We start from the raw sequence: 27,434 nt of genomic DNA, 5'->3' as shown, positions 1-27,434 counted from the left end.
AAAGAGATTCAATACCAATCGTTAAACTGAATACTTGTATATAGATGACATTCTGCAGCTATAACTGTATAAACTAAGTATCTGGAAGACCCTCAGGGTATCAAATAATGCTGAAAGACGAAAATCGGGCAAAAGCCTTCCAATTTAAGTTCCACGTACGACGCATGAAAATGGTTCAAATGGCTCTGAGCACTATGGGACTCAACTGCTGAGGTCATTAGTCCCCTAGAACTTAGAACTAGTTAAACCTAACTAACCTAATGACATCACAAACATCCATGCCCGAGGCAGGATTCGAACCTGCGACCGTAGCGGTCTTGCGGTTCCAGACTGCAGCGCCTTTAACCGCACGGCCACTTCGGCCGGCTTACGACGCATGAGCAGAAGCCTACATCGACGAGGTGGGCTTTGATCGTCGGACATGCTTGACCCACTCCACAGACTTGGCAAACTGCGGATTCAGTTTCGGCCGAATAGAAAAAAAATGCAGGATAACCGCTGCAAAATACCAGTTACCGAACTCACGTCGAGCAATAGTATCTGAATTGGTGAGTCGATGCACTACCGTTACTTTATAGAGTTTCAGTTTGCGTTTTGTGCACAGCTTTGAGCACATGGTTCTGATCACCAGTCCGATGAGCTAACTGACACATCGATTTTCTCGTCCTTCTTTTGAAGGCCGCACGTAATTTGTCGAGCTTAGCTGAAATCGATACGCCCCCTGCAAAGGTCAACCTAATGTATGCCGCGTCAGGAGCCTGCTATACACCCTATGTTTGTTGCATCTACCTGATCCAATTCCTGGAGAGACATTAGAAGTAGTTTTTATAGCTGCTTCCAACTCATGTCAGGTGAAAGGCGTTAGTAGAACAAGATTGCAATTTGTTTTACGTGGAATAGCCATGGGGGCTTCAGGGCAAGACGGAGGATTGGTTGGTTGGTTTGGAGGAGAGGACCACACAGCGAGGTCAACGGTCTCATCGGATTAGCGAAGCATGGGGAAGGAAGGAACCATCCCAGCAATTGCCTTAACGATTTAGGGAAATAACGGAAAACCTAAATCAGAATGGCCGGACGGAGGTTTGAACCGCCGTCCTCTCGAATGCGAGTACAGCGTGCTAACCATTGGGCCACCTCGCTTGGTAAGACTGAGGAGCCACTTTAGTTAGATGTTTCGGAGTCTGCCTTCCAGATCTCTGAAATGTGGGAGGTCTTATTCAAGCCGTTACAATAGTTGACCTAAGCCTACTTTCTTTCCTTCAGACATTTCCTACTGTTTGCAGTTAGTTTGTATTCCAGGAATTGTTCCAGCGTCTGTTCTCAACGGTATTTCGACGGAGCTAGCCTTCACGGAGTCACAGCTTTGAAGCAGTCAGACTTTCACCACTAAACACGTGGTTTCGCACAACAGAACAGCTTTCCGCTGATGTATTGAGGTTGTTCCAGCTAGATCTATGTCCGACGTGAGAGTGGCATAAGCTTCCCTTGGAATCCATGCCGGAATATGTTCCACGAGTACTTCCCGTATGGGTTTTTAATATTTTTCCCAGCAGGCGTCTTTATTTTCAATTGGCTGTTTAAGTAATATATCTCTCTTATATTTCTGTCGAGGCTTAGTATTATTGCTAAAATAGGGGTAATGATCTGACCATGGAGTAGCTTAAGATCTCCCACGAAGAAATTTTGTAAAAGCGTCAATAAGCTGGTGGAATGGCCGACTGCTTTTCGATTCTTATTCCGCCTGCTACAGTAGTTCGTCTAGAAACATTTCGATATTGGAAGAATGTTAATTCTTCCTACCTTCATCTTTATTTATCAGATTATCGAGTATCACCCATATAACACCGACATCCAAATATTTCGGCCCGTAGTACGTTGTTGATGAGACATATAGGCGCCCATAAACGATCAACCAATTTGTCAAATTTGCCCATGCTTTCCAAATATTTGACGTGTTTGCCAGAAATTTTGATTGACGGAAAAATTGACAAGATGACGGACGTTGATCGTGTCTAATGGTTCAGATGGTTCGAATGGCTCTAAGCACTATGGGACTTGACATCTGCGGTCGTCAGTCCCCTAGACTTAGAACTACTGAAACCTAACTAACCTAAGGACATCACACACATCCATGACAGAGGCAGGATTCGAACCTGCGACCGTAGCAGCAGCGCGGTTGCAGACTGAAGCGCCTAGAACCGTTCGCCCATAACAGCCGGCTGTTCGCGTCTATGTTTCGCCGCATAGGTTTTGCGAAAAATAGTTTTATTACAATTTATCTTTCTGTATCGTGAGTTTCCACAACTATGGAAACAACGATCCAGTGTAAAAACAAAATGACACTACAATTAACAAAATGACACTACAATTACCAAAATGATAGCGATGTCACATCTTTGCCAGTCATATATAACGCACGGATAAGTTAGGAAAAAAAATCAATATTCTACACATAACACACATGCGGAAATGCAATGAAATTAAGAAAGCAAAGTTCCCCGATTTTTCCAAGGAAAATGTGGGCTATATATTTCAACGGTGTGGTACTTTAATAAACTGACATTTGGAGACCAACTAGAAGAGTATAAATTTTCGCATACTTGTGCCTTCTTTTTTAATGTGAGGCGGAACTCTGAACAAGTTAATAAAAGTTTCGCAGTACATCCACAGAAATTCGATGTAATCATCAGGTTCTGAGCGTAACATATCATCTAACAGGTTCTCACATGTATATTTGTCTCTGATTTTCCTAGACCAGCGTCTTGTATTCTTCTTCTTCTTCTTCTTCTTCTTCTTCTTCTAGCACAGTGATAAGAGTCAATGTGACAAATAATCTGCTTTGTAGGCATTCTCACTCGTATCAAAATATAATGTACACGAAACGCGTCTGCTTCAAAAGTAGGGTTAAATTGACAAACTTTACTGGTACGTATTTGACACATCCGTGGCTAAATAAGAGCAAAACTGACAAACAAATTTCCTCTTTTACGAGGGCCTTAAGAAGTTCTTAAAAGTTTTATTGTCTATTCGAAGAAAGTTGATGTAAACATCGGGTTCTGAGAGTAATATATCCTTTACCAGATTTTCATGCGTAAGTCTCTCTCATTTTAAGGCAGGTCACTGAACCAGCGTCACATTGGTTTCTTCTTCGTTCTCTTCTTCTTCTTCTTCTTCTTTAGAGAGCCCCAGGAAAATGCTTTTTTCTGCGTTTGTGGCCATTCTCACTACTGTCAAAATTCTCCCGAACACGAACAGCGTCTGCTTCAAGGTGAGGTTATACTAACAAGCTTTTTATGTAAGTGTACGGGCTTGTTTAACAAATCCGCAGCTAGACAGGATGAATTTGACAAGTTTGCTCGTTCACCAGCGCCTTTAGAAGCAGCGCGTCGTGGGTCGCAGCTTGCAAAGCGCGCCCGCCGGCAGGCACAGTGATTCGCACTGCCGTAGACGCAACAGTTGCCTTTTTCTTCCCGTTGCCTGGAGTCCGCAATAAGCCCGCGGAGACGCTGCGCCAGCCAGACTGCGCGGGCAGAGAGCGGAGGCCCGCACGACTCAATGGCTGAGCGCGCAGCTACAAAGCCACGCCGCTGCGAATACAGCGCCACTGCACGCCGCGGCCCTATCTTTAGCCGCGCCCGTATTTCACCTTAACGGGCCGCGGTGCGGGGAAACGGCCGGCGAACATGGGGGAATAATGGCTTCAAAGCGTTAACCCGCGCCAGCTGCTAGACACGGAATTGGCTGTTAAATGAATTAGAAAGGGCGCTAAGGGCAATTAGAAACGGCCCCGAGCAACACTTCCGATTTACGACGACTGGCCGCTCTCGAAAAGGCTTTCCGCGGTAGTTCTCAAATATGAATTATGTGAAGTACATGCTAAGTTTCTAAGATGTTCGATTCAGCAATCTTAAATTTGCCTTTTACGTGTGGCTAACTCTTCTTGGGATTAAAGGAAAATGTTACAAAACATATACGCATTCATATCCTAAGGGTAGCAAAACTGCAGGTTAGAAAAATTTACAGCTAAATTGTGAAAATGTTTTGATAAGAAAGACTACTGTAAAAAGTAAGGATCACGTGTTTACAATAGATAACAAGAGCTGCTTCCACAAAACAAAACTAAGAATTTATTCGTAATGTATGAATGTGACACAGTTTTTGACCCTGTCCTGTGTCCTTAAGCTGTTAAAAGTTTCGTAAGATTCAACAAGGTCAGTGGCAGTGAACGAGTAATTTAAACCTAACTTACTATTTTACTCCGCTGTAGAACGTTACATACAGGAAAGATGCGGACTACGATAGTGCAAATTTGTGAACTTACAGAATTTGTTAAATCAACATTAGATGAGTTCAGTATAGGATCATACGAACCCACACACATTTGTTTTTTTCCCCCCTCAATTATTTAAAGATTTCTGCAAGTCTTTTTCTTTAAAGCTGCGTAAGGTGTTTCGTCGCCTTTCCATTCCAGCAGGGGTCTTTCACAGTCCGTAGTAGATTGATCATCCATTGTCATCTTTTTCATCTATTCTGACGAAACTTTTGACAATGTAAGGACATAGTCGAAAAAAGAAAAGCACACTACCACAGCACATCAAATACAAGTAGTTCTTTGGCAATTGTAAGGCGACTTTTTTTCGTCCATAACTGCCCCGTAACTAATACAAAATCAGAATATAAAGAACCATTAGATCGGAATAATTACCAACACAGACATGTGAAATGGCTATTAGTACCAGTGATTGTCGGTAGTTAATTACTTTAGCTTTCATTTTTATTCAGACTTGCATGGTACATATAAGTATCAAGACAGGTGGAGCACATTGGGACGAGCTGCCAACCATCGGACGGACAATCTTCTGATCTCGTAAGTACTGCTCTGTTTACGCTTGTTATTAGTATATTTGCTTCTGAAAGTCAGGTATTATATACTGTAAGTCATGACATGCTCTAAGCGTTAGACGTGGCCATTGTGTAAGTAATGAGAGATGTGATGTGGTTTAAACTGTTTTAACTCTAATCCGTGAAGATGGTCTGGGACTGAAACCGGTCGATATCTGGGTTTAAAATAAAAGCAGCTGATGGTCAAACAGGCATTTTATACGTTACTTGATGGCTGTTGATAGTTACCTTCCAAAAATGGTGTACAATTACGTCGTATCAGATAACAGGCCCAATTCGCATACTTTCAGATTAGACAACCCAATATCCCCTTCCACAGTTTGATGAGTATCATTTGTTATTTGTCGATATCGTATACCACAATTATAAAGGATTTAGCAGTTTAAAAGTACAATATAAAATATTTGTCGATATACTCAATTCTAAGCCAAAAGAGGCTATATAAATAAACTAGATACAAGAGCAAAATTATGTGTATAGCAAAACCGTGTATGGACCACACCTGCAGTCTAGGACAAATAGTCCAACATGTAAAAAATGTTTTTATAACCCATTAGAATTTTATACATTACAAGAAAATATTGACTAGACATAGTATTTTATTCTACCTTGTTTCTCTGTTGAACTGACTGTTTCTGTAACTTCCATGGATATAAAATTGGATAATGCTTTCCAATATTAATCTGGCAGCGCAAATATTACACAAACTCAACGTTCATTTTTTCCAGTAATTTACAAAGAAACAATAAAATTGCGAATGAAGTCAAAAGTGGCAGTGGTCATCAGTGGGAACACAGCGTCTATCTATCTTTTTTCAACTGTATAAAGTAATGAAAACAGAGAGAAAAAGTCAATGGAGTGATTGCCTCATAACGACTTCGTACAGTTAAATTTATTTTATTTCGCAATGATTAAATAATTTCAAAATGTCTATGGAGGTGATCAACATATCTCTTCCAAACAAACAAAACAGAAAAAAAGAACAAAGATAATATTACGAGTTTCGTTTGAAATTACTAGCGATATAAAAAATTATTCTCAGTGATGTCATCTTCTGTCAAGTTCCCACATTTTATTATTGAAACTCAAAATATTAAATCTTAAGGAAACTGGACGTCATTGAAAGTTGCGACGAACATAAAAATTATCAGAGATTGAAGATAGACATATACATAAACGTGCAGATTGACTTTTTGACAGTTGGTTTCACTGCTTGAACATGAGAAGAGAGTAGACAAAATATATTGTCACAACAAATTCGATTAATCGTCGTATTGTTAATCTCGAAGACGTACAATAAATGTGTGTCTAGGGATGTTGTTTGCATGGGGCATCGACTGCGCCTTTCACATCTTTACGTTGCACTTGTTAGCTTTGAAATACATATGTTGAGCTTCAATTATGTCGTACAGTCAGCAAAATTCGCCTCCTCCACGATGTTCGTTATTAACGTCCAGCGGTTACGGAAGATTAATCCTTCATCTAAATGTGGATATCTGTAGTTGAATGAAATCTAACAATGACGATGCCCGTATGATATTAGCTGGACTGTGTATCCGGAATATTTAGATGTTAGCATACAAGCCCTAAATCCATGAAAATATGATGTTCCGTTGCCAACGCGGCAGTTACAAACAAGAATGGAGCAGCAATTAGGCCGTGGCATCCAAAAGATTTCGCCTCACGTGTTTTAGCAAGTCATGGGAAATTCAAACAGTCAGACGAGAATTTGAAGTCTACTATTCCTGAATGCAAAACAGTCCATAACGGCGAATAAAACGTATATTAGCATTCCTTGTAAGTAGTCAGTTATGCGACAAAAAAAAGGTTTGCTTGTTATCTTTGTTGGCGCAGTTTAAGAAATTAAGATACGGTTATTAGGGACGCAGCACGGGCTCGGATTCAATGAGGACGGAAAGGAAATCAGTCGGGCACTTTTTTTTTCCGAGGAACTACCCCGGCATCTCCCTTACGTGATTACACGAAATCACGAGTAGCATGAAACTCGATTGTCGACTGATGTTTGAATTTTCGTCTCATACGATTCATCATAGTTAAACAGATATCTCGCTCCAGACGCAACTGGCAGCTATAATTTATCAATCTCTCCACGAGCCACGGAGTTAGTCGCGGCGGAGTAGCTTGCAGCTTTGCGTGTTTCCATGTTACAGATAGCCGTACCGTAGCTCCAACTATACTGGAAAACTACCTACGGAGAGGCCAGAGTAAAATATGGTTCCGCAAGAGAGGCAGAAGGCTTTTCACTAGCTACAGGGGGCATCATTCCAAATTATTGGCTGATTTGGCTTCGTAACATTGGACAACATGTGAACAGTTGGAAATAAAGGAAAAAAAGAACCATTGAAGTTCTCGAAACGTGCAGCTCTACTGGATAGTTTTTATTATAATTTCATCATCTTAGGCAAAATATCCCGGAGGTAAACTCGTTTCCCACGGCGATCTCCCGGCGGGCACTACACACGAGGGTGTTGTCATCCGAAAAACAAATCTGGTGTTCTACGGGTAGGAAAAGGAACGTTGGAACGGAAGGTTAGAGAATTTGAAAAAAGAAATTGATAGGTTACAGTTTAGACATTGCGGGAATCAGTAAATTTCGGTAGCCGGTAGAAGAGAATATCTGATCGTGTGAGTAGAGGGTTATTAACAGAAAATGAAGCAATAGTTACGCTGAGACTAAGAGACTTGTACGAGATGAACGTATGTGACGAACATTACAATCGTAATTAATCGTACAGTATAGTTGTCGACAGGTTTTCGATGACGGATCTGTAATTAAAGGACATCAAACACATTTAGCAAAATTATGAAGAATCTTATGCCATAATTTAACGTAATACTATGATATTACGCTTACCGAAACGGAAGGAGTTAATTCCAGTAAGAAACAACACCACACCCACCTGCAAATGAAAAACAAAATATTAAAAAACATAAAAAAAAACCGAAACGGAAGGAGTTAATTCCAGTAAGAAACAACACCACACCCACCTGCAAATGAAAAACAAAATATTAAAAAACATAAAAAAAATTCATTGGTAGATATTTTTCATCAACTCATCATATTGCACAACGTCCCGTTTATAATATGTTAATTAACGCACAGGTTTAAGCTGTAAACCGATATAAGTCTTCGCAGGGAGTCACCTGTGCCTTCTTCACAACAATGCCTAGGCATGTACCAGGAGAAAAACAAACAAACAATAGAACAGCTGAAACTCTATATCAGAAAGACGGTCAATCATCATCTAGAGTTCAGCGCTGAGGTAGCTCAGTTGCCCAATGATAAATTTGGGAAACAGTGTGACTTTTTTTAAGGGAACAGAACAACTAAAACGTAACTGTCGGGGAGTTACTCCATTTGAACCCTACTCCACCCGAGTACTATCGAAACCTATAGCCATAGCAACTGCGGCATTTACTTCTTCATCTACACCTACATGGCTATCTGCAAATCACACTTATGTGCCTGTCATAGGGTTCATTGAACCACCTTCACAATAATTCTTTATTATCCTACTCTCGAACAGCGCGCGGAAAAAACGAACACCTACTGTATATCTTTCCATGCAAGTTCTGACTTTCCTTATTTTATTATGATGATCGTTTCTCACTATGTATGTCGGCTTCAAAAAGATATTTTCGCGTTCGGAGTTGGCGATTGAAATTTCGTGAGTAGATCCAGCCGCAATGAGAAACACCTTTGTTTCATAATGTCCACCCCAAACCATGTATCATGTCCGCAACTCTCACTCCCCTATTTCTCCATGATACAAAACGTGCTGCTTTTCTTTGAACTTTCTCGGTGTGCTCCGTTAATCCTATCTGGTAAGGATCCCACACCGCGCAGCTGTGCTCCAAAAGAGGGCGGAAAAGCGTAGTGTAGGCAGTCTCTTTAGTGGGTCTGTTGCATCTTCTTTCTGCCAATAAAAACCAGTCTTTGGTTCGCCTTCCCCTTCTACGGTGTTGGTGGTTGTACACTACCGCTCAGTGCGATAAACGTAGGCATCCGTTTTGTCATTGCCGCTAACGACAGTTTCGTCACTCCTAAGGGTGGCCACCTTCACGTTGAACATCGCCGTACTTTTATCGCACATCACGTCGAAAATAAGCCTTGTCAGAATCGTTTCCGGTAAGAAAGTGTCCAACAGGACGGGAGACGTAACATATATGGGGCGATCACAAAGTTTGCGTTTGAAGGCCTGAATCGGCATGCCTATCAGGCAAAACTGCCGTCAGCACTGAGGCAATCATCCCACCAACGCACCAGGTTGACGATGCCCATTTGGTAAAACGCATGTCCTGCTGCGAGTAGAAGTCCGTCACTGCCTGCTGCATGTCCTTGTCAGAAAGGAATCGTCGACCCTTCAAGACCTTTCTTTAGGGGACGGAAGCCGCGATAATGGCATGGGGAGAGATCAGGGCGCGTGCTCGATCGTCCCCACTAGAGTTGGCGTAACTTCGGGGTTACATTTGCTGCGTTGAGAAGTGTGTTATCATGAAGCAGCAGCACCCCTTGTCGCAGTTTTCCCGGACGTTTCGCCTTATATAACCGCACACTATAATTTCTCCGGGGTTGCGTGGAGCCGTTTCCCAGTGATGTAGACACCAGGTTTCTTGAAGACAATCAGCAAATGGGCACCGGTAATCAAAGAACAGGATGACCATCACATTTCAAGTAGGTGGCTGACTCTTCAACTTCTTAGAACAAGGGGACTCTGGTTCCCTATGGTGGCACCGAATTTTCTTGCCTGCAACTATGTGTTGCGCATCAGGTGCTTTTAAGGCAAACAGTCACTTTTTTTTTTTTTTTAAAAAAAATAGGTATTCAACACCCAGGGTATCCACTGGCTGCAGACTTTACGGTAGCCGAACTCCTGCAGGATAATGTCTTACACGCTACCGAAGCCGATGTCGAGATCATTTGCTAACACACGAGTAGTATGCGCAGGTCTATCCTAGTGTCATTTGTCGCCCGTTTGTTGTCGGTAATGGACGAGCCTGGCCTCTCAGATCGACTGGCGTCTTCTATCGGACTGCAACCAGCACGAAACTTGGCGCACCATTTCACAAAGCGGTTTTCGAGAGACATGCTATCCTGCATACATTCTCCGATGCACGTCTATCGGTATTTGACCTTCGGGAGCCAAGAAAAGAATAACAGCACGCTGGTCCTGTTCCGACGCATTTGGTAGTAACGTCGGATGCCACCCTAATCCCTTACCTACATGTCGGTGCTCATACACCCGCATCGCAGTCGCGCTGGTTTGCCGCACCACTCAAACGGTAGCTTTCTGATCGCCCGTTATATCTGGCTGGGACACCTCAGGCGACTGCATGAATTCCAGCCGTATGGCTGGTGCGGAAGAAAACACGTGAAGCAATGCGTTTATACATCTACCAGCTATAGTCGAAAGGACGTCTCACGAGATGTGCAATGAATGATCACGCAAACTGGGCTGCTTTCTGTTCAGATATGCTTCACAATACAATAGGCAAAGCATACTGGGTTTGCTCAATTTGCTAAATTAAACCACATTACTTTATAGTAGCTGAAGAAAATAGTGTGTAACGAGTATTTGGGAACGACTTTCAGCTGTGAAAGAGCTATAACGTTTAACTAATTATGAATTAAGCCATCATCTTCATAAGGCATAACTGCTTATATTCCTAATACATTAATAAACACTATGTGGATCACTTCTTTTACTACAGACTACCGGTTTCGAACTGTGCTGAAGATCATTGTCCGCCGGCCGCTGTGACCGAGCGGTTCTAGGCGGTTCAGTCCGGAACCGCGCTGCTGCTGTGGTCGCGGGTTCGAATCCTGCCTCGGGCATGGATGTGTGTGATGTCCTTAGGTTAGTTAGGTTTAAGTAGTTCGAAGTCTAGGGGGCTGATGACCTCAGATGTTAAGTCCCATAGTGCTCAGAGTAATTTGAACCATTTGATCACTGTCCCGGCCTGGCACAGCGAAGTGCAGCTTGTCAACAGTTTTATTCATTTATTATAACAAAACAGATCATAGTTTCTAAGACATGGTGTCGGTCTTGTGCTTATAGTCCGCTAGCTACAAGGAAGCACATGTCTTCCTTCGTGGTAAGTACTGCAATAAATTTAATTCCATGGCCCTGGTCACAACCGGTATGGAAATTGTGTGTTGATTATCTACTTACAGCACTGGGTACAGATAATTACACTGAAGTGCCAAAGAAACTGGGATAGGCATGCGTATGATATATGTAAACAGGCGCAATACGGCGCTGAGGTCGGCAACGCCTGTATAAGACAGCAAGTGTGTGCCGCGGTTGTTAGATCGGTTACTGCTGCTACAATGGCAGGTTATCAGGATTTAAGTGAGTTTGAACATGGTGTATTATCGGCGCACGGGCGATGGGACAGAGCATCTCCGAGGTAGCAATGAAGAGGGGGATTTTCCCATACGACCATTTCACGAGCGTCCCGTGAATATCAGGAATCCGGTAAAACATCAAATCTCCGACATCGCAGCGGCCGGAAAATGATTCTGTAAGAACGAGACTAACAACGACTGAAGAGAATCGCTCAACGTGACAGAGATGCAGCCCTTCCGCAAACTGCTGCAGGTTTCACTGCTGGGCCATCAACAACTGTCAGCATGCGAAGCATTCAACGAAACATCGTCGATGTAGGCTTTCGTAAGCGAAGGCCCACCCTTGATGACTGCACTACACAAAGCTTTGCGCCTCGCCTGGGCCCGTCAACACCCGCATTGGACTGTTGATGGCTGGAAACATGTTGCCTGGTCGGACGAGTCTCGTTTTAAAAATTGTATTGAGCGGATGGACGTGTACGTGTATGGAGGTAACCTCATGAACCCATGGACCCTGCATGTCAGCAGGAGACTGTTCAAACTGGTGGAGGCTCTGTAATGGTGTGAGGGGGGTGGGGGGAGGGGGGGTGGGACTGATATGGGACCCCTGATACGTCTAGATTCGACCCTGACATGTGACATGTACATATGTATCCTATCTGATTAGCTGCATCCATTTATGTCCGTTGTGCATTCTGGCGGACTTGGGCAGTTTCACAGCCCACACGTCCAGAATAGCTGCGGAGTGGGTCCAGCAGAGTTTAAACGCTTCCGATTGAGCATATCTGGGATATCTTGCACCGTGCTGTTCAGAAGAGATCTCCACCCCCTCTTAGTCTCACGGATTTAGGGACAGCCCTGCAGGTTTCACGGTGTCAGTTCCCTCCAGCACTATTTCAGACATTAGTCGAGTCCATGCCACGCCGTGTTGCGGTACTTCTGCGGGCTCGCGGGGACGCTACACGATTTAGGCAGGTGTACCAGTTTCTTTGGCTCTTCAGTGTAGTTGTAGGAAAATCACTGGACGAATTTTAAGCAAAAGTAGTTGATCAAAAAAGCAGACGTTTATAATTTGCTTGTTCAACTGAATCTTGGCTATTAACCATTAGTCGGGGGTCTTTTGCTAAGCTAGGCTAATGAGAGAGAGAGAGAGAGAGAGAGAGAGAGAGAGAGAGAGAGAGAGAGAGAGAGAGAGAGAGAGACAGAGAGAGAGAGAGGAGATCCAGTAAGAACGGCGCGTTTTGTCACGGAAGCGTTTAGAAAGCACTGCAACTTTACGCTTTACGGAGACGCAAAAAAAAAAATGTGTGAGGCACTGCAAAAGAGGCATTGTGCGTTAGCGAGTGGTTTACCCTATGAATTTCCGAGAGCTTGCGTTCGAAGAAGAGTCAGGCAACATATTACTTCCTTACACATTCGTCTCTCAAAATGACCACAGCGAGAAAACCGGAAAAATTGCATCTCATCTGCAGACCTACCTGGAGTTGGTCTTCACACACAATTCGCGCGAATGGAATAATGATATGCTAGAAGTGCCCACCACTACACATGTTGAGGTGATTATTAGAGTATTGATGGAAAAGTAGGCACTAATGTGAAAGCGGCTTTTTCTGTAAGAGGAACACGTGACTGTGTAGTATTCCTTAAGAAATACAGCCGACCGCAGGTATTCCCCAGTACGAATTAAGTGCAAATACACAAGTTTCTGTTCTAGCAAACGCGAAATTAAAAAATTTCGTCAGTCGCTGTAGTTGGCTCTGCAGCTGATGGTCCATTATTGGCTCTGGCTTTGAACGACGTATACCAAGCTCCTGTGTGCAAAGTTTTATCGTTGACGACAGCAGTGGCCGCCACGTATCGCTCTGGCGTCTTCCACGTATTCCATAGACTTCTTTCTTTCTTTTCTTTCTTTCTTTCTTTCTTTCTTCTCCTTGATGTTTGTTTCATGAACACTAGTTTTCAGCCTCTGTGACGCCAGTCTTCGGAAAGGACTGCTGAGATACGAGAAGTAGAAATTTATTTTAGCGACTTGAGAAAGCGACAGCAGAAATCGGAAATGGCATTTATACGTTTTTTTCCCTTGTCCCATGCCAACACCACTTTCTGCCGTAAAAAAGGTCCTGTGAGTTATAAAATCACAAAGTTTGCGTTCGTCGAAACGAACTGTCGAAAAGTTCGTTTCTTTTGTCGTTCCACGTGTTTGATGTGCTACGTGTGGTGCATGTTGCGTGAATGACGACATTGGTGACATCGATGTCGAACCTTACGCTATGTTGTCAGCACCGCCTCCCTTTCACGCTACTTCAGACATTAGTCGAGTCCATGCCACGTCGTGTTGGGGCACTTCTGCCTGCTTGCGTGGCCCTACACGATATTAGGCAGGTGTACCAGTTTCTTTGGCTCTTCAGTGTACGTCACTTGCGTTCAGCCTGATCTTTCAGTTAAACGTTTGTGTCCTGTTATGACTACACAGAACAAAGACTTAAATTTACGATTCTACCAGCAGAGAAACGCGGCACTGCCCTGTGTTTATTTACAGATATGCGTCCACGCCCGCGCCACGCAGCGTCTGGCCCCGTGCTTAGTGTTTACGACGTCCTGTCTCCTGTACTGTGTGTCGTTAAATCACATACTATTGCAGATCCATTCTGCGGGGATACTGCCTGTGAAATTCATTGCAAATACAGTTAGTAGCACAGAAGTAATAAGTTTAAATGTCGCGCATCATGCGGCAATTTTTCACTCATCGCTGTGTTTATGACGTCTTACCTTCTGAACCACGTCTCTAAACAATGATATAATTTTGGAGTTACAATCAGCTACGTGTGCGCCTACTGCCTGCAAAACGTATCACGAATATAGTTAGCAGTAAAGTGGTATTAAATTATAACGTCATCACTCATGCCGTACTTTTACTGCATAGACAGCTGAAAAGTAGTCAGCGATAAAGTTTTTGCCAGTCGTTAAGTGCTTTCCTTTTCAAATACTGGCTGGGTCTGGGAAATCACGCGTCGCGGACTACACCACTTTTTCATCCCCACTCCCACCCCTTGGGTAGGTACGTGGTTATTACCCCCACAGTGATAGTTGGCTGACAGTAAGGTCTGTGTGTACCAAGTTCGACACACATTTATTTACCAGCTATTTCTTTCAAGATCGTATGTAGTGAAACATAGATGGCGGGCATATTTTTCACTGAAAATTTCTTTCTAGCAGAGTGTGTGTCACGAAGTGTCGGCTCGCCTCTGCATGTATTAAATGCTGATCCAGGGTCTGTCACTCATACTTCAGACTGCAATTGAAAAGTGTGAGTATTCATTTCACCGATGTCACTGACTAAATGGCTTTTTCTTTTCGAAGAAATCGACCCTATCCTAAAACTGCTACGTTTCAGATATAGGCGTTAACAAATTTGAAACCGCACACGGTTTGACTCATTTTTCTTGCTCGCATTTTTTCTCTGGAATTAATTTAACGAGGAATCTAAAAACGAAATAATTTCATCCTCTAGTATATTCACTTCACTGCACATTTACGGGGCAAATGAAGTATTGCCTAAAATCATCATGTGCATTCCATCTCTTTCGGTATCATACATAGACGAAAGCGTGATGCTGTAACAAAGTCTTTAATTAACTTCGTTTAAAATTTCTCTCAACTGTGTGGGCTCCGACGGCGCTTCACAGATTCTCCCTGCGTGCGCGCTCTAATTATGAGCGACCTCATTCAGGATACTTTTATTTGAGTGCAAGCCTTTTCAAAGAGTAAGCGTACACCAGCACATATCCGCATTGGTACATCATTAAGAAACTTTAGATGCCTGCAATGAAAGGACATAGCAAAAAATCACGAATTCCGAAACCTGTGTGAGATATTCCAGTTTTGAACCCCTTTTAAGCAAAATCTATTGGGTTATCCTTACTCTAAAAGTTTACACTAAGTAATTATCGTTGAAACTCAGAGCTATTGTTTCATAAGTAATCACATCAAAAATAGTAATTATAATAATACAATGTAATCAATGTATCAAATACTCTGCCTTACGAACATATTCATTGCTTTAACAAATGTGTACCAAAAGGACGACCTTTCACAAAGAAACACCACGCAAAGAAGAATCGTTAACAACTCGTTACCAATTTCATAGAACATTACATGCGCATCTCTTGTAACTTTACTTTAAAAATAAATTTACAAGTTGACTAAAAACTTTGCAGTTGTTCTGCGACACAAACAACGTTACCGATCTCGGCAGGTGGCTTGATGGCTCAGAGAGTATAGCGCCAACACTTCAAGTGGGTATTTTAGGTGGGGGTGTTTTCACCTACCGGTAGAGGTCGGGCCCGTACTACCATCTTTACGACACTGCCAACCTCAAAAATCAACTGCGGGACATACATTACCGAATGCTTTGTGCCCTGAGATGTGATGTGGATATGGAGAAGAATGGAAAAAGTGAAATGGGAAGACCGAGTAAGGAATGAAGAAGTATTAAGAAGAGTTGGAGAAGAAAGAAACATGCTGAAAGTCATCAGAAAGAGAAAACGGAACTGGTTGGACATTGTTTGAGGGGTGACTGTTTATTGAAGGAAGGAATAGAAGGAATGGTGGAGGGAAAAAGGGGAAGAGGAAAAAGAAGATATCAAATGCTGGACAATATCAAAGGAGGCAAATATTCAGAAATGAAAAGACTGGCTATGGGCAGACAACAGTGGAAGAGGCTTAACCCATGACAATATCTGCCGTGAGGTAGAATACCATACTACTACTACTCCTTGTGCCTTCGACAACTACCTGTCCACCATGGGGTTCGAGTACGACTCCCAGGGCACCTGGATGGATCAGCAATCCCAAAGGCAAAGTGTCAGTTCTGCTTTCGTAGACGCCCGGATCACAAATATAGGTTACCAACCCTGCGAAAAGGAGCGGTGCTTGTTACCCTGCACCTCCTAAAAAGCGGTTGAACGAGAAGTCATCAAACTAAGGCTCGAGGACAGAATCCGACCCGCCATTTAAAATTAAATATACTGTTTAGAGTACGGGAGATCTTACACACGTGCAGAGATCTGCTGGCCGCTAAGTGCCTTAAATTTACCCTGTTCAATGATCAGGACTTAGTTGGAAAGTTTTCTAATTCCGGGCGCTCTCTTCATACGCTGTATCATACATTAGCAAGCACCTTGTGGAAAAGGTATAAATATTTATTGTGTTCTGAAATCAGTCTTTTCTGCTTTCCTTGGAAAAACTGAGCATGAATTCTGTGCCTTGCCTGATCACATAGCCGTGAGGTAAGTCCTTTTTGTTTTTATAAACTCCAAAACGAAATACATGTTTTCCTCACTGAGAAAGATAGTGATGATCCAAAACTGTAAGATCCTATCTCGCTGTCAAAGTTGTCATTTTTGGTCACCATCGGGACACAAATGAATGAAATGCACTTGAATCTTCAACGAAACGATAACCTAGTAGATAGTGTCGGAAGTTCCATGCGGCTTTTCGCGAATGATGCTGTAGTATACAGAGAAGTTGCAGCATTAGAAAATTGTAGCGAAATGCAGGAACATCCGCAGCGGATAGGCACTTGGTGCAGGGAGTGGCAACTGTCCCTTAACATAGACAAATGTAATGTATTGCGAATACATAGAAAGAAGCATCCTTTATTGTATGATTATATGATAGCGGAACAAACACTGGTAGCAGTTACTTCTGTAAAATATCTGGGAGTATGCGTGCGGAACGATTTGAAATGGAATGATCATATAAAATTAATTGTTGGTAAGGCGGGTACCAGGTTGAGATTCATTGGGAGAGTGCTTAGAAAATGTAGTCCATCAACAAAGGAGGTGGCTTACAAAACTCTCGTTCGACCTATACTTGAGTATTGCTCATCAGTGTGGGATCCGTACCAGATCGGTTTGACGGAGGAGATAGAGAAGATCCAAAGAAGAGCGGCGCGTTTCGTCACAGAGTTATTTGGTAACCGTGATAGCGTTACGGAGATGTTTAATAAACTCAAGTGGCAGACTCTGCAAGAGAGGCGCTCTGCATCGCGGTGTAGATTTCTCGCCAGGTTTCGAGAGGGTGTGTTTCTGGATGAGGTATCGAATATATTGCTTCCCCCTACTTATACCTCCCGAGGAGATCACGAATGTAAAATTAGAGAGATTAGAGCGCGCACGGAGGCTTTCAGACAGTCGTTCTTCCCGCGAACCATACGCGACTGGAACAGGAAAGGGAGGTAATGACAGTGGCACGTAAAGTGCCCTCCGCCACACACCGTTGGGTGGCTTGCGGAGTATAAATGTAGATGTAGATGTAATCTGTAATCTCTACGAAATTATCAAAGGACTTCGGAGAAAGCTGCCAATGTTTGAAGCATAACTGGAAGGAGATTGTGTTACAATCCGTGATGTTGTCAACACTGATTTTCCAGAAAAAAAAAAAAAAAAAAAAAAAACATTTACTCGTGACTTGGAGAAGCACTTTTTTGGGGAGATTTTCAGATGTTGACAGAAATGAGTGACGTTCTTCTTTTCCGGAATCCGTCTGATTGTAAGCTTGATGATGTCCCAGCTGAGTTACAGTTAGAATTCACTGATTTTCAAGCAAATGAGTTGCTGAAAGAAAAGGAAAATGTTGAATTTTACCGCTGCTTGACTGAAGTTGAGTTTTCGTAACTCAAGAAATTTGCCGTTGGTATGGCAACAGAATTTCTGTCTGTGAGCAAATATTTTCAAAAATGTAGTATGTTAAGTCAGCACATCGAACGAGATGACTGACGAACATTTGAAAGCAATTCTCTTGACTGGATGCATCAATGACAAACCAAACATTGATGATATCTTGAAAGTTAAACGTCAGTTTCACAAATCGCACTATGATTACTTTTTCAGCACATAAATATACTTGTTGTCCTAGTTTTGAATGCACTGCATGTCACTCACCCATTATTAACACGGAATGCTGAACTTTGTTTTTCGTCTTTTTTCCCCAGAGCTTTCGTTCTGTCTTTTAAGTATTGTCCTGGATGGTGACGCAACCCACGCTCACCATTTTCTCAGTCATCCGGTCTGCCGTGAAAAACGCTGGTGACCTCTGGGTTGGACTAATGTAAGTTTTCGTTTACGCTTGTGGTCAACTGTTACGTTAAAGTGATCGCACTATGATTTCCAGATCACAAATCCAAACAGCTGTGGTTCAACCCAAAAACCTGATCTGTGTCCTTGTGACTCTTTTCTTGTCCCGAAATCGAAAAATATCTTAAAAGAATGTCATTTTGGGACTCTTGAGAACAATCAATAGAATGTGATCGACATAGTAAGGCCCTACCAGTCGAAGCCTTGCAGCGCTGCTTCCAAGACTGCGACTGACGGCTCCGTCGGTGTATAGCAGCCGAAGAGAACTACACTGAAGATCCAAACAAACTGGTACACTTGCCTAATCTCGCGTAGGGCCCCCACGAGCGCGCAAAAGTGCCGCAACACGACGTAGCATCGACTCGACTAATGTCTCAAGTAGCGCTGGAGGGAACTGACACCATGAATCCTGCAGGGCTGTCCATAAATTCGTAAGAGTACCAGGGGCTGGAGATCTCTTCTGAACAGCATGCTGCAAGGCATCCCGGATGCGCTCAATGATGTTCATGACTGGGGAGTTAGGCGGCCAACGGAAGTGTTCAAATTCAGAAGAGTGTTTCTGGAGCCACTCTGTAGCAGTTCTGGACGTGTCGGGTGTCGCATTGTCCTGCTGGAACTGCCCAAGTCCGTCGGAATGCACGGTGGACACGAATGGATGTAGGTGATCAGATAGAATGCTTACGTATGTTTCACCTGTCAGAGTCGTATTTAGACGCATCAGGGTCCCTTATCACTCCACACGCCCACAACATTACAGGGCCTCCGCCAGTTTGAACAGTCCCCTGCTGACATGCAGGGTCCACGGATTCATGAGGTTGTCTCCTTAGCCGTACACGTCCGTGTGCTCGATACAATTTGAAACGAGACTCGTCTGACCAGGCAACATGTTTCCAGTCATCAACAGTCCAGTGTCAGTGCTGTCGGGCCAGGGCGAGGCGTAAAGCTTTGTGTCGTTTAGTCATCAAGGGTACACAAGTGGGCCTCGGCTCCGAAAGCCCATATCGATGGTGTGTCGTTTAATTGTTCGCACGCTGGCACTTGCTGATGGCCCAGTACTGAAATCTGCAGCAATCTGCGGAAGGTTTGCACTTCTGTCACGTTGAGCGATTCTCTTCAGTCGTCGTTGGTACCGATCTTGCAGGATCTTTTTACAGTTGCAGCGATGTCGGAGATTCGATGTTTTACCGCATTCCTGATATTCACGGTACGCTCGTGAAATTGTCATACGAGAAAATCCCAACTTCATCGTTACCTCGGAAATACTGTGTCCCCTCGCTCGTGCGCCCATTATAACACCACGTTCATACTCACTTAAATCTTGATAACCTGCCATTGTAGCAGCAATAACCGATAAAAAAATATATCTCATTACTTTTCTCACACACCTAGTATGTAGTTCCACTGACCTTTTCAAAGTCTCAAACATCTGTGATGTCTATATGCAGACTGAGGCGACGAATGGAAATTTGTACCAAATCTGGGATTCGAATCTGGATCTCCTGTTCATTAGGCAGATGTACCCTGGTACAGCGGCTTTGCACAACTGCTCACTTAGCACGCCTCCCTCCACCAAGTGGGCTGAGGTGTGAATGTGAATCTGAAGTAGGCGTACTAAGGTTGTCCACGCAGTTGCGCCAAGCCACTGTGCAAGGCTCCATCAGACGATTTAAATATGTTACAAAGATAATCAGCTACACAGGTCACCAGAGGAGAACATTCAATGATGAGACAATGTCACGACCACTGCTTAATATCGTGTTGGTACACTTTGGAACGCAATACAGCTGGGATTTCGCCTGGCACGGATTCTTTAAGTCCTTGGTAACTTTCGGAGTATGACGCACCAGGTGTCTATTCAACATCACGCAACCCCGTATATTACGGGCCGGTGGTTTTAGGCGCCCGGGCAAAGATCAGGAGAACTGTATGGCCCAGACATCAACATCAGCGCACAGTGGATCAGTTTCCTTTTAAAACGGCACAAACGTTACGGCTGCTTCAAATTTCCTCTTGGTCAGTACTAAAACAATGCAGTACTATCTTACACAAAGGTTCTTCATAGGAAATTCACCATGTGAAACGCACCATGCTCTTTCCTGTGATACGACTTTGGTGGCAGCAATTTCATACACAATCATTAGTTATCACCCAATACTGTACAGACACTGTCTCGATATTTTGAACTGTGGCTGCAGTTTTCCTTCACGTGCATTACGGTCCGTCCACGTCCGTATTCGGCTACTCATTTCTTAACAGTTCAAAATGAGGGCACAGACGCCTGTAAGGCTTCCTCAATGAGAGATGATCTTCGGTTGACGATAAACGGTCAAACACACAGATTTTTTTACCACATAGTATTCCGTATTACGTAGTTGAGCGAGATACGCACAATATAAAAAAAATTAGCTAAGTACAAGTTCCGTACAAACTGAATTGTGTATGTAGACAATTCATCCATTCCAGGCATCGGGGACTTCGACGATTTATGCCTGTTATCGACACTGGTACTGGCAAGCTATTGGTCCCCACGAATTCCAAGACTTTCGAGAATGTTTTACGAGGGTTGTCCAGAAAGTAAGCTCCGATCGATCGCGAAATGGAAATCACTGGGAAAATCCGGTAAAGCTTTGCACAGATGTGTTGGACAGTGTCTCTAGTATGCCCGCCAATCGTGTCGCGTCGCTCTTTTTAGTTTTGAGTGAACAGTGAGCACGTAAAGATGCGTAAGGAATAGCGTCTCCCGCACGGTATGAGGGCCTGGTTAGAGATTTCGCCTGTGTCATGCAGCCCACATAACACAACTGTCGAGCAGTTCCTTTATGCCAACTCTCGGCCGCACACTGCAGGGCCAATGAAGACGCTCCTGCAGCGTTTCCGATGAGAAGTGTTTGATCACCCACAATACAGTCCGTAATTGGCTTCCCCTGAGTTTCAGCTCTGCTCACAAGAACCGCTGGCTATGAAGACAAAATGTTTCCACAGACAACGAGCTGCAGACTAGTGCAGATAACTGGCCGAAATCACAGGCGGCTGCTTTTTATGACGAGGATATTGGAAAGTTGATACTACGACAAAACTCGAAGTTGGAGCGGCGACTATGTACAGAAGTACTGTTGCAAACTAAAAGTTTCTGCTTTTCACTGTGGTTTCCATTTGGTGACCGATCGGAACTTACTTTCTGGACAACGCTCGTAATTTCAAACTTGAAGTCGGATAACAAAAGACAAAATAGTACTTTTCATACGCTATAATTACAAATTAACAACTTTCTGATTTTTCCTTTACTCGTGCTGTGAAACATTTCTCCTTGTCACATTAAATGATTCTACATCAATGGGAAGTATCTTACAAATTTTGACGAGTGAGTTGGCGAGTATCAAAATATGTTGCATAAATAGCCGTATCTTTTTGACTGCACTGACTTCTTCACATCTTAAATAGACCGTGGACCTTCATGTGTGACAAATTTCAAATGTGCTCGCTTCTGAGGGAAAGGGTTTTAGACAGACAGACGAACAATAAAGCGATCTCATAGGGGTTCATTTTCTTGCCGACTGAGGTACGGAACCATATCGTGCTGCCGACAATAAAACGAAACTTTAATATCAACGCAGTCTCTTCGACAAGACAATCTCCGCACTGTACGGCGTCCAGGAAGCCATACCGATAGACATTTGTTTATTTTTACTTGTGGACGGAGAGAAACAGCAACGGTGACATAAAATTTGGTAAAGCATCACGTCTCTGTGGATGCGGAACTTCACCCTTTGATCCTAGTCTGTGAGACAAGCTTGTCTTGTCACGTGTCCGCAGCGCAGGAAACGGGAGTAGTGTTCGCTGTGTATACGAGACGACACACGACGCTTCTGTCGGGCAAGCTGACGTTCAACTGTGTCCTGTTCCTCAAAGGTGTCGTATTCGTGAAGCAATGTTCGCACTTTAACTTCGTTACTAGGTTCACAGGTTTGCTCGTACAGATTGAAAATTATGCCCAAAGACCCTTAAAACATGAAGTAGTACTACACACATTACAAGTAAATAGATTTAATGTTCTTGCAGCTATGAGGAGAAGATCTATAAAGGGCGTTCAAATAGACACAAGCCGGAGGCATAATTACAGAAACCAGTGCCTGTATGTTAGAAGTATTCACCCTGGCTGTTGAGAGACTTGTCCCACAAGGCGGTGCATGACTGGCTCATAAAATTACCGGGGCTGCGATGTTAACCAGCTCCGCATGTACAGCTGGACGTCGTAGTCCGAGGAGAATAGGAAAGGGTATGCTGACGTTCTTCTTTGACCAAGATGGCCCCCTTCTGATCCACTTTCTGCAACACGGCACAACAGTGAATGCCCAGCGTTACTCGCAAAAACTTGACCACCATGCTCCAGGCGATCAATTTAAAACGACCAGGCAATCTCATCCGTGGGGTCATTCTGCTCCACGGCAATGTGAAGTCTCATACGGCCAATACAGCTGCGGCACTCCTGCAGAAATTCAAATGGGAGGTTCTCGGTCACCCTCCATAGCCCTCTCTCCCTGTGAACTGTGCGGCTGGTCCCGGCGGAGGTTCGAGTCCTCCCTCGGGTGTGTGTGTGTGTGTGTGTGTGTGTGTGTGTGTGTGTGTGTGTGTGTGTGTGTGTGTGTGTCCTTAGGATAATTTAGGTTAAGTAGTGTGTAAGCTTAGGGACTGATGCCCTTAGCAGTTAAGTCCCATAAGATTTCACACACATTTTTTCTCTCCCTTTCATTACGCCAATTTTGGTCCCCTTAAAAAGGCTCTGAGAGGCAAACGATTCACCTCGGACGACGACGTCCATCTGTACGTGCTGAACTGGTTAACATCGCAGTCCCGGGAATTTTATGAGACAGGCATTCACTGCCTTGTGTCACAGTGGGACAATTGTCTCAGCAGCCAGGGTCAATACTTGTAACATACAGGTACTGGTTTCTGTAATTACGCCTTTGGCTCGTTTCTTTTTGAACGGCCCTTATACTTAGGTTGTTCAACAACCAGCGTTCAGCGTAAACACAGCGTTAAGTGACGAAATTCGCTAGAATCGTTTTTAGAAAACATGAGCAAACGCTCCGATTAAGGTGGAGGTGTGCAGCACTCATGAAAGATATTGATAAGGAACGCGAAGAATTTTGTGGGTCCACAGTATTCCTAACGACAGTAGGCCTATGTAATGCTCTGATAAAAAAGCTACCTTTAAGTCCATTCAAAGTTATGGTTGCTCTTGTTGATGCGGGATTGTGAGATTTTCGGGTGAACTCCTGTTACAAGAATATTGTTAAATCCTATCGGCCCCATCCTTGACGCAGCTGAAAGTATTGAACGGGCTGGATTTCGCAGTATGAAAGTGACATGCAGAGTAGACAAATAACGGATGCGTCTATGTGCAGCTTTTGTAGATTTTGAAGAGGCCTTTATTCAGTTAACCACCATGCTGTCGTGCAAGCCTTAGCTGAACAGGAGGTGGAGGTTTGGGTGGAGGTGGCCTACATTAAAATCCTGTACCATACATACGTAACTTCTCCAGATTTACTTAGTGTCAGAGCACCAACAAAAGAGTTTCTAATTCACACAGAAGAGAAACAGGTGATCTCAACTCTCCCAAGCTATTCTCTGCTATATTTGAAGAACTACAGATCTCGCCTTGAAAAGTACGACAGTGCGACTGGACATAAACCTTTACAAAACTAAAGTTATGTTAAGTAAATGGAGCGCCGCAGACACGCACAACTCAAAAACACAGTCCCGGACACTTCCACAGAATACATCTGGGCCAGCTTGTAAATATGACGGAAGGAAAGAAAAAAGAAGTTATTGATTAATGTATCCTCTACAAGCCGGAAACAAGTGCACAGCGGGGCATGGAGAGGTTTCTTAGCGACGTCATGGAGCCACTATTAAATGGTAACGGGCCGGCTATGTTGCCAGAGGACATGTCAGAGGGGAAAAAAGGCGGCTCTGGAGAGGATTCCAAGAGTCAGACAGACTATGAAGAAGATCGCCAGACCGACAGGTCAAAAGCAGAAAACAGCTGGAGTCTACTGGCTGACTACTGATCCAGACGTACCCGATCTCAATACTTTACGATACATCATTTAATGGTAGAAATGGCTGATGATAATAATGGTGCCTGATAACTCTACGCAGTTTGCTGCGAATGGCAGTTTAACTCGAAGTTTTTATGTATATCCCTCGACACGTCCTCCATAAGCTGCCAGTAGAACGCCTAGTAGATAATTTCTCCCCATATCTTAGCCAATATCTTGTATTCGTGCCGTAAGAGTTCGTGTGTCAGGAACTGGTGAACCGAACGCTTTATTCTTGACATAACCACCGCCCTCCCCAAAAAAAGGAAGTCGGGATTTAAATCATGGCATGGGCAACTTTATGTGAGCTGCAGGCGAAATTCAAGTACGCACTTAGGCTCACAAGCCGCCTCGTCAAGTGATGCGATGTCAGCGCTCCAATGGCATAAAGTGAAAACTATATCGTCCGTAACGTTAATGTTTATGGGTTAACACACCAATATGAATGGCACCCCTTTCCCGACACGACTCTCCACCAATATTATGCCACGAAACACGCGCTTTTGAGAGTATATTCATCTTAATGTTCATCCCATCTTTAGGACGTTCTACAATAGCCGACTTAAAAACTTCCGTTGCAAAATCCTGCAACGCCGTTCATAAAGAAATGTCATTCACGAAACGTAAATAAATGTAAACATCTGAATATGCGATTCCAGGCACCTTCGATCTAAACAAAAAACGGCAATGAGGCAGGCAATCCCAGTCGAAAAACAATTAGGAGTACTTTATGATTTTTGGCAACAGCCTTGAAACTTAATGTGTAAATATCGACCAACATCATTAACAAACATTTTCTTGAAGATTTGTCCAGAAGCAATTTTGATGGCAGATTGCATAGACATGGGTTGTTTCAGTAACATTAACAAATGATGCCATCTTTTTCCTGTTCCTTTTGGATAATACAAACCTCTGAATAGCTTGATCTTAAAATGTATCGGCTGTCTTACATAGAAGACAAACTGAAAAAATGCGATCAGAATGGCGAATATCAGAAATTGCGTCCCAAAAGGGTCTCTCTCTCTCTCTCTCTCTCTCTCTCTCTCTCTCTCTCTCTCTCTCTCTCTCTCTCTCCCCACCAATTTCTTCCGTGTGTCGGACAGAAATCAATCACGGGTCGAATCCGGCCCGCGGGTCGCCTGCTGCCCACTCATAATTTAAAACTTCTCTGCTGATCCATCTATCCGGAAAGTTTTCATCCAAGAACTGGCGAACGAATAACCCTGATTGTTGCGGTGCATCATTTTCCTGAAACACTACCCGTGGCTGAAGTACCTGCAACAGGGGTACTATGTGAAGTGTAGAAGTTGAAACTTTATGAGTGAAGCTACCACTTGCAACAATGCCCCTAGCTGTATCTAGAATAGTTCCTTAGAAATAAATTTTTGTAACCAGGGAAAGATTTTATCGTCACCCTGTATGTTGTGCGACTCTTTCCGGCAAGTGCGCTCTCGGAATCTCAACAAAAACCCTCCAATGATTCGCAAGGCCCTTTTCCAGCGTCTGCCACTGGAGTCTGTTGCGCATCTCCGTAACGCTCTCGTGCCTGCTAAGCGATTCCTCTTCGTTGGATCTTGTCTACCTCTTTTATTAACCAACCCTGGTCGCGGTCCCAGACTGATGAGTAATAGTCTTTTTTCGTAGATGAATAGCATTTCCTTAAGATTCTTCCTATGAATCTCAACCTGGCATCTGCTTGTCATAGGACCACGATAAGCACATATACAGACTACGGTAGTATCGGGTACACAGGGTATAAAAGGGCAGTGCATTGGCGCAGCTGTCATTTGCACTGATGTGATTCATGTGAAAAGTTTCCGGCGTGATTATGACCGCACGTCGTGAATCAAGAGACTCTGAACGCCCAACTCTAGTTGCAGCTAGACACACGGGAAATTCTATTTCGGAAAGGATTCATAAGTGTGTGCCGAGAATATCAAATTTCAAGCATTACCTCACACCACGGACAACATCCTTCCTTCACTTAACGACCGTGATAGTGGCGTTGGCACAGAGTTGCCTCTGCAGACAGACGAGCAACAATGCGTGAAATAAACGCAGAAATCACTGTCTGGCGAACAACGAACGTCTCCGTTGGGGCAGTGAGCCAAACTTTGGGATGAAGGAGCTATGGCAGCAGCTATCGACGCGAATGTCTGCTACAGCACGGCACTGTTCGCAGTGCCTCTTCACAGCGTGTGACCATACCCGTTGAACCCTAGACTGGAGGAAAACCATGGCATAATCTGATGACTCCCGATTTCAGATGGTGGAGTCCGAGAGTGGAGCAGACCCCGTGAACCATGGATCCAAGTTGTCAACAAGGTATTGTGCAAGGTCGTGGTGGCTCCATAATGGAGTTGGTTGTGTCTGCATGGAATGGACTGGGTCCCCTGGATATTGGGCTACTGGGAGACCATTTGCAGACGTTCATGGACTTCATTTCCCCAAATAAGGATGCAATTTTTATGGATGACAATGCGCCACGTCACCGGGACACAATTTTTCGCTGTTGGTTTGAACGACATTCTGGACAATCCGAGAGAACGATTTGTCCACGCAGATCACTCGGCATGAGTCGCATCGAACATTGGTTGGTCGATATGGGGACCAAACTGCGAGGTCATCGGTCCCATCGGATTAGGGAAGGATTGGGAAAGACGTCGGCCGTGCACTTTCAAAGGAACGATCCCGGCATTTGCCTGAAGCGATTTAGGAAAATCAGAATAGCTGGACGCGGGTCTGAACCGTCGCCCTCCAGAAAGAGAGTCCAACATCGAACATTTACGAGGAATAATCGAAATATCAGTTCGTGCACACAATTCCGTACCGACAACACTTTGCAGTTATGGGCACAGTATTTGTGCAGGTGATTTCGAACTACTTCTGAGTCGATGCCACGTCGACTTGCTGCACTACGCCGGG

At 43.8% G+C, this 27,434-nt stretch overlaps 1 protein-coding gene across 1 annotated transcript in view; it reads right to left on the bottom strand.

Annotated features, from left to right (window-relative positions):
• Positions 1–27,434, bottom strand: part of LOC126455755 (leucine-rich repeat and calponin homology domain-containing protein-like) — a gene marked incomplete at its 5' end in the record, with an annotated part of 460,007 nt that overhangs the window by 312,336 nt on the left and 120,237 nt on the right. The window contains one exon of the mRNA XM_050091521.1: positions 7,778–7,823. Coding sequence (XP_049947478.1) covers positions 7,778–7,823 — 46 coding nt within the window. The remainder of the gene's footprint in view (positions 1–7,777; positions 7,824–27,434) is intronic.

The sequence above is a fragment of the Schistocerca serialis genome, chromosome 2, assembly GCF_023864345.2.
Source record: "Schistocerca serialis cubense isolate TAMUIC-IGC-003099 chromosome 2, iqSchSeri2.2, whole genome shotgun sequence".
Lineage (NCBI taxonomy): Eukaryota > Metazoa > Arthropoda > Insecta > Orthoptera > Acrididae > Schistocerca > Schistocerca serialis.
This window is presented reverse-complemented; position numbering and strand designations above follow the sequence as displayed.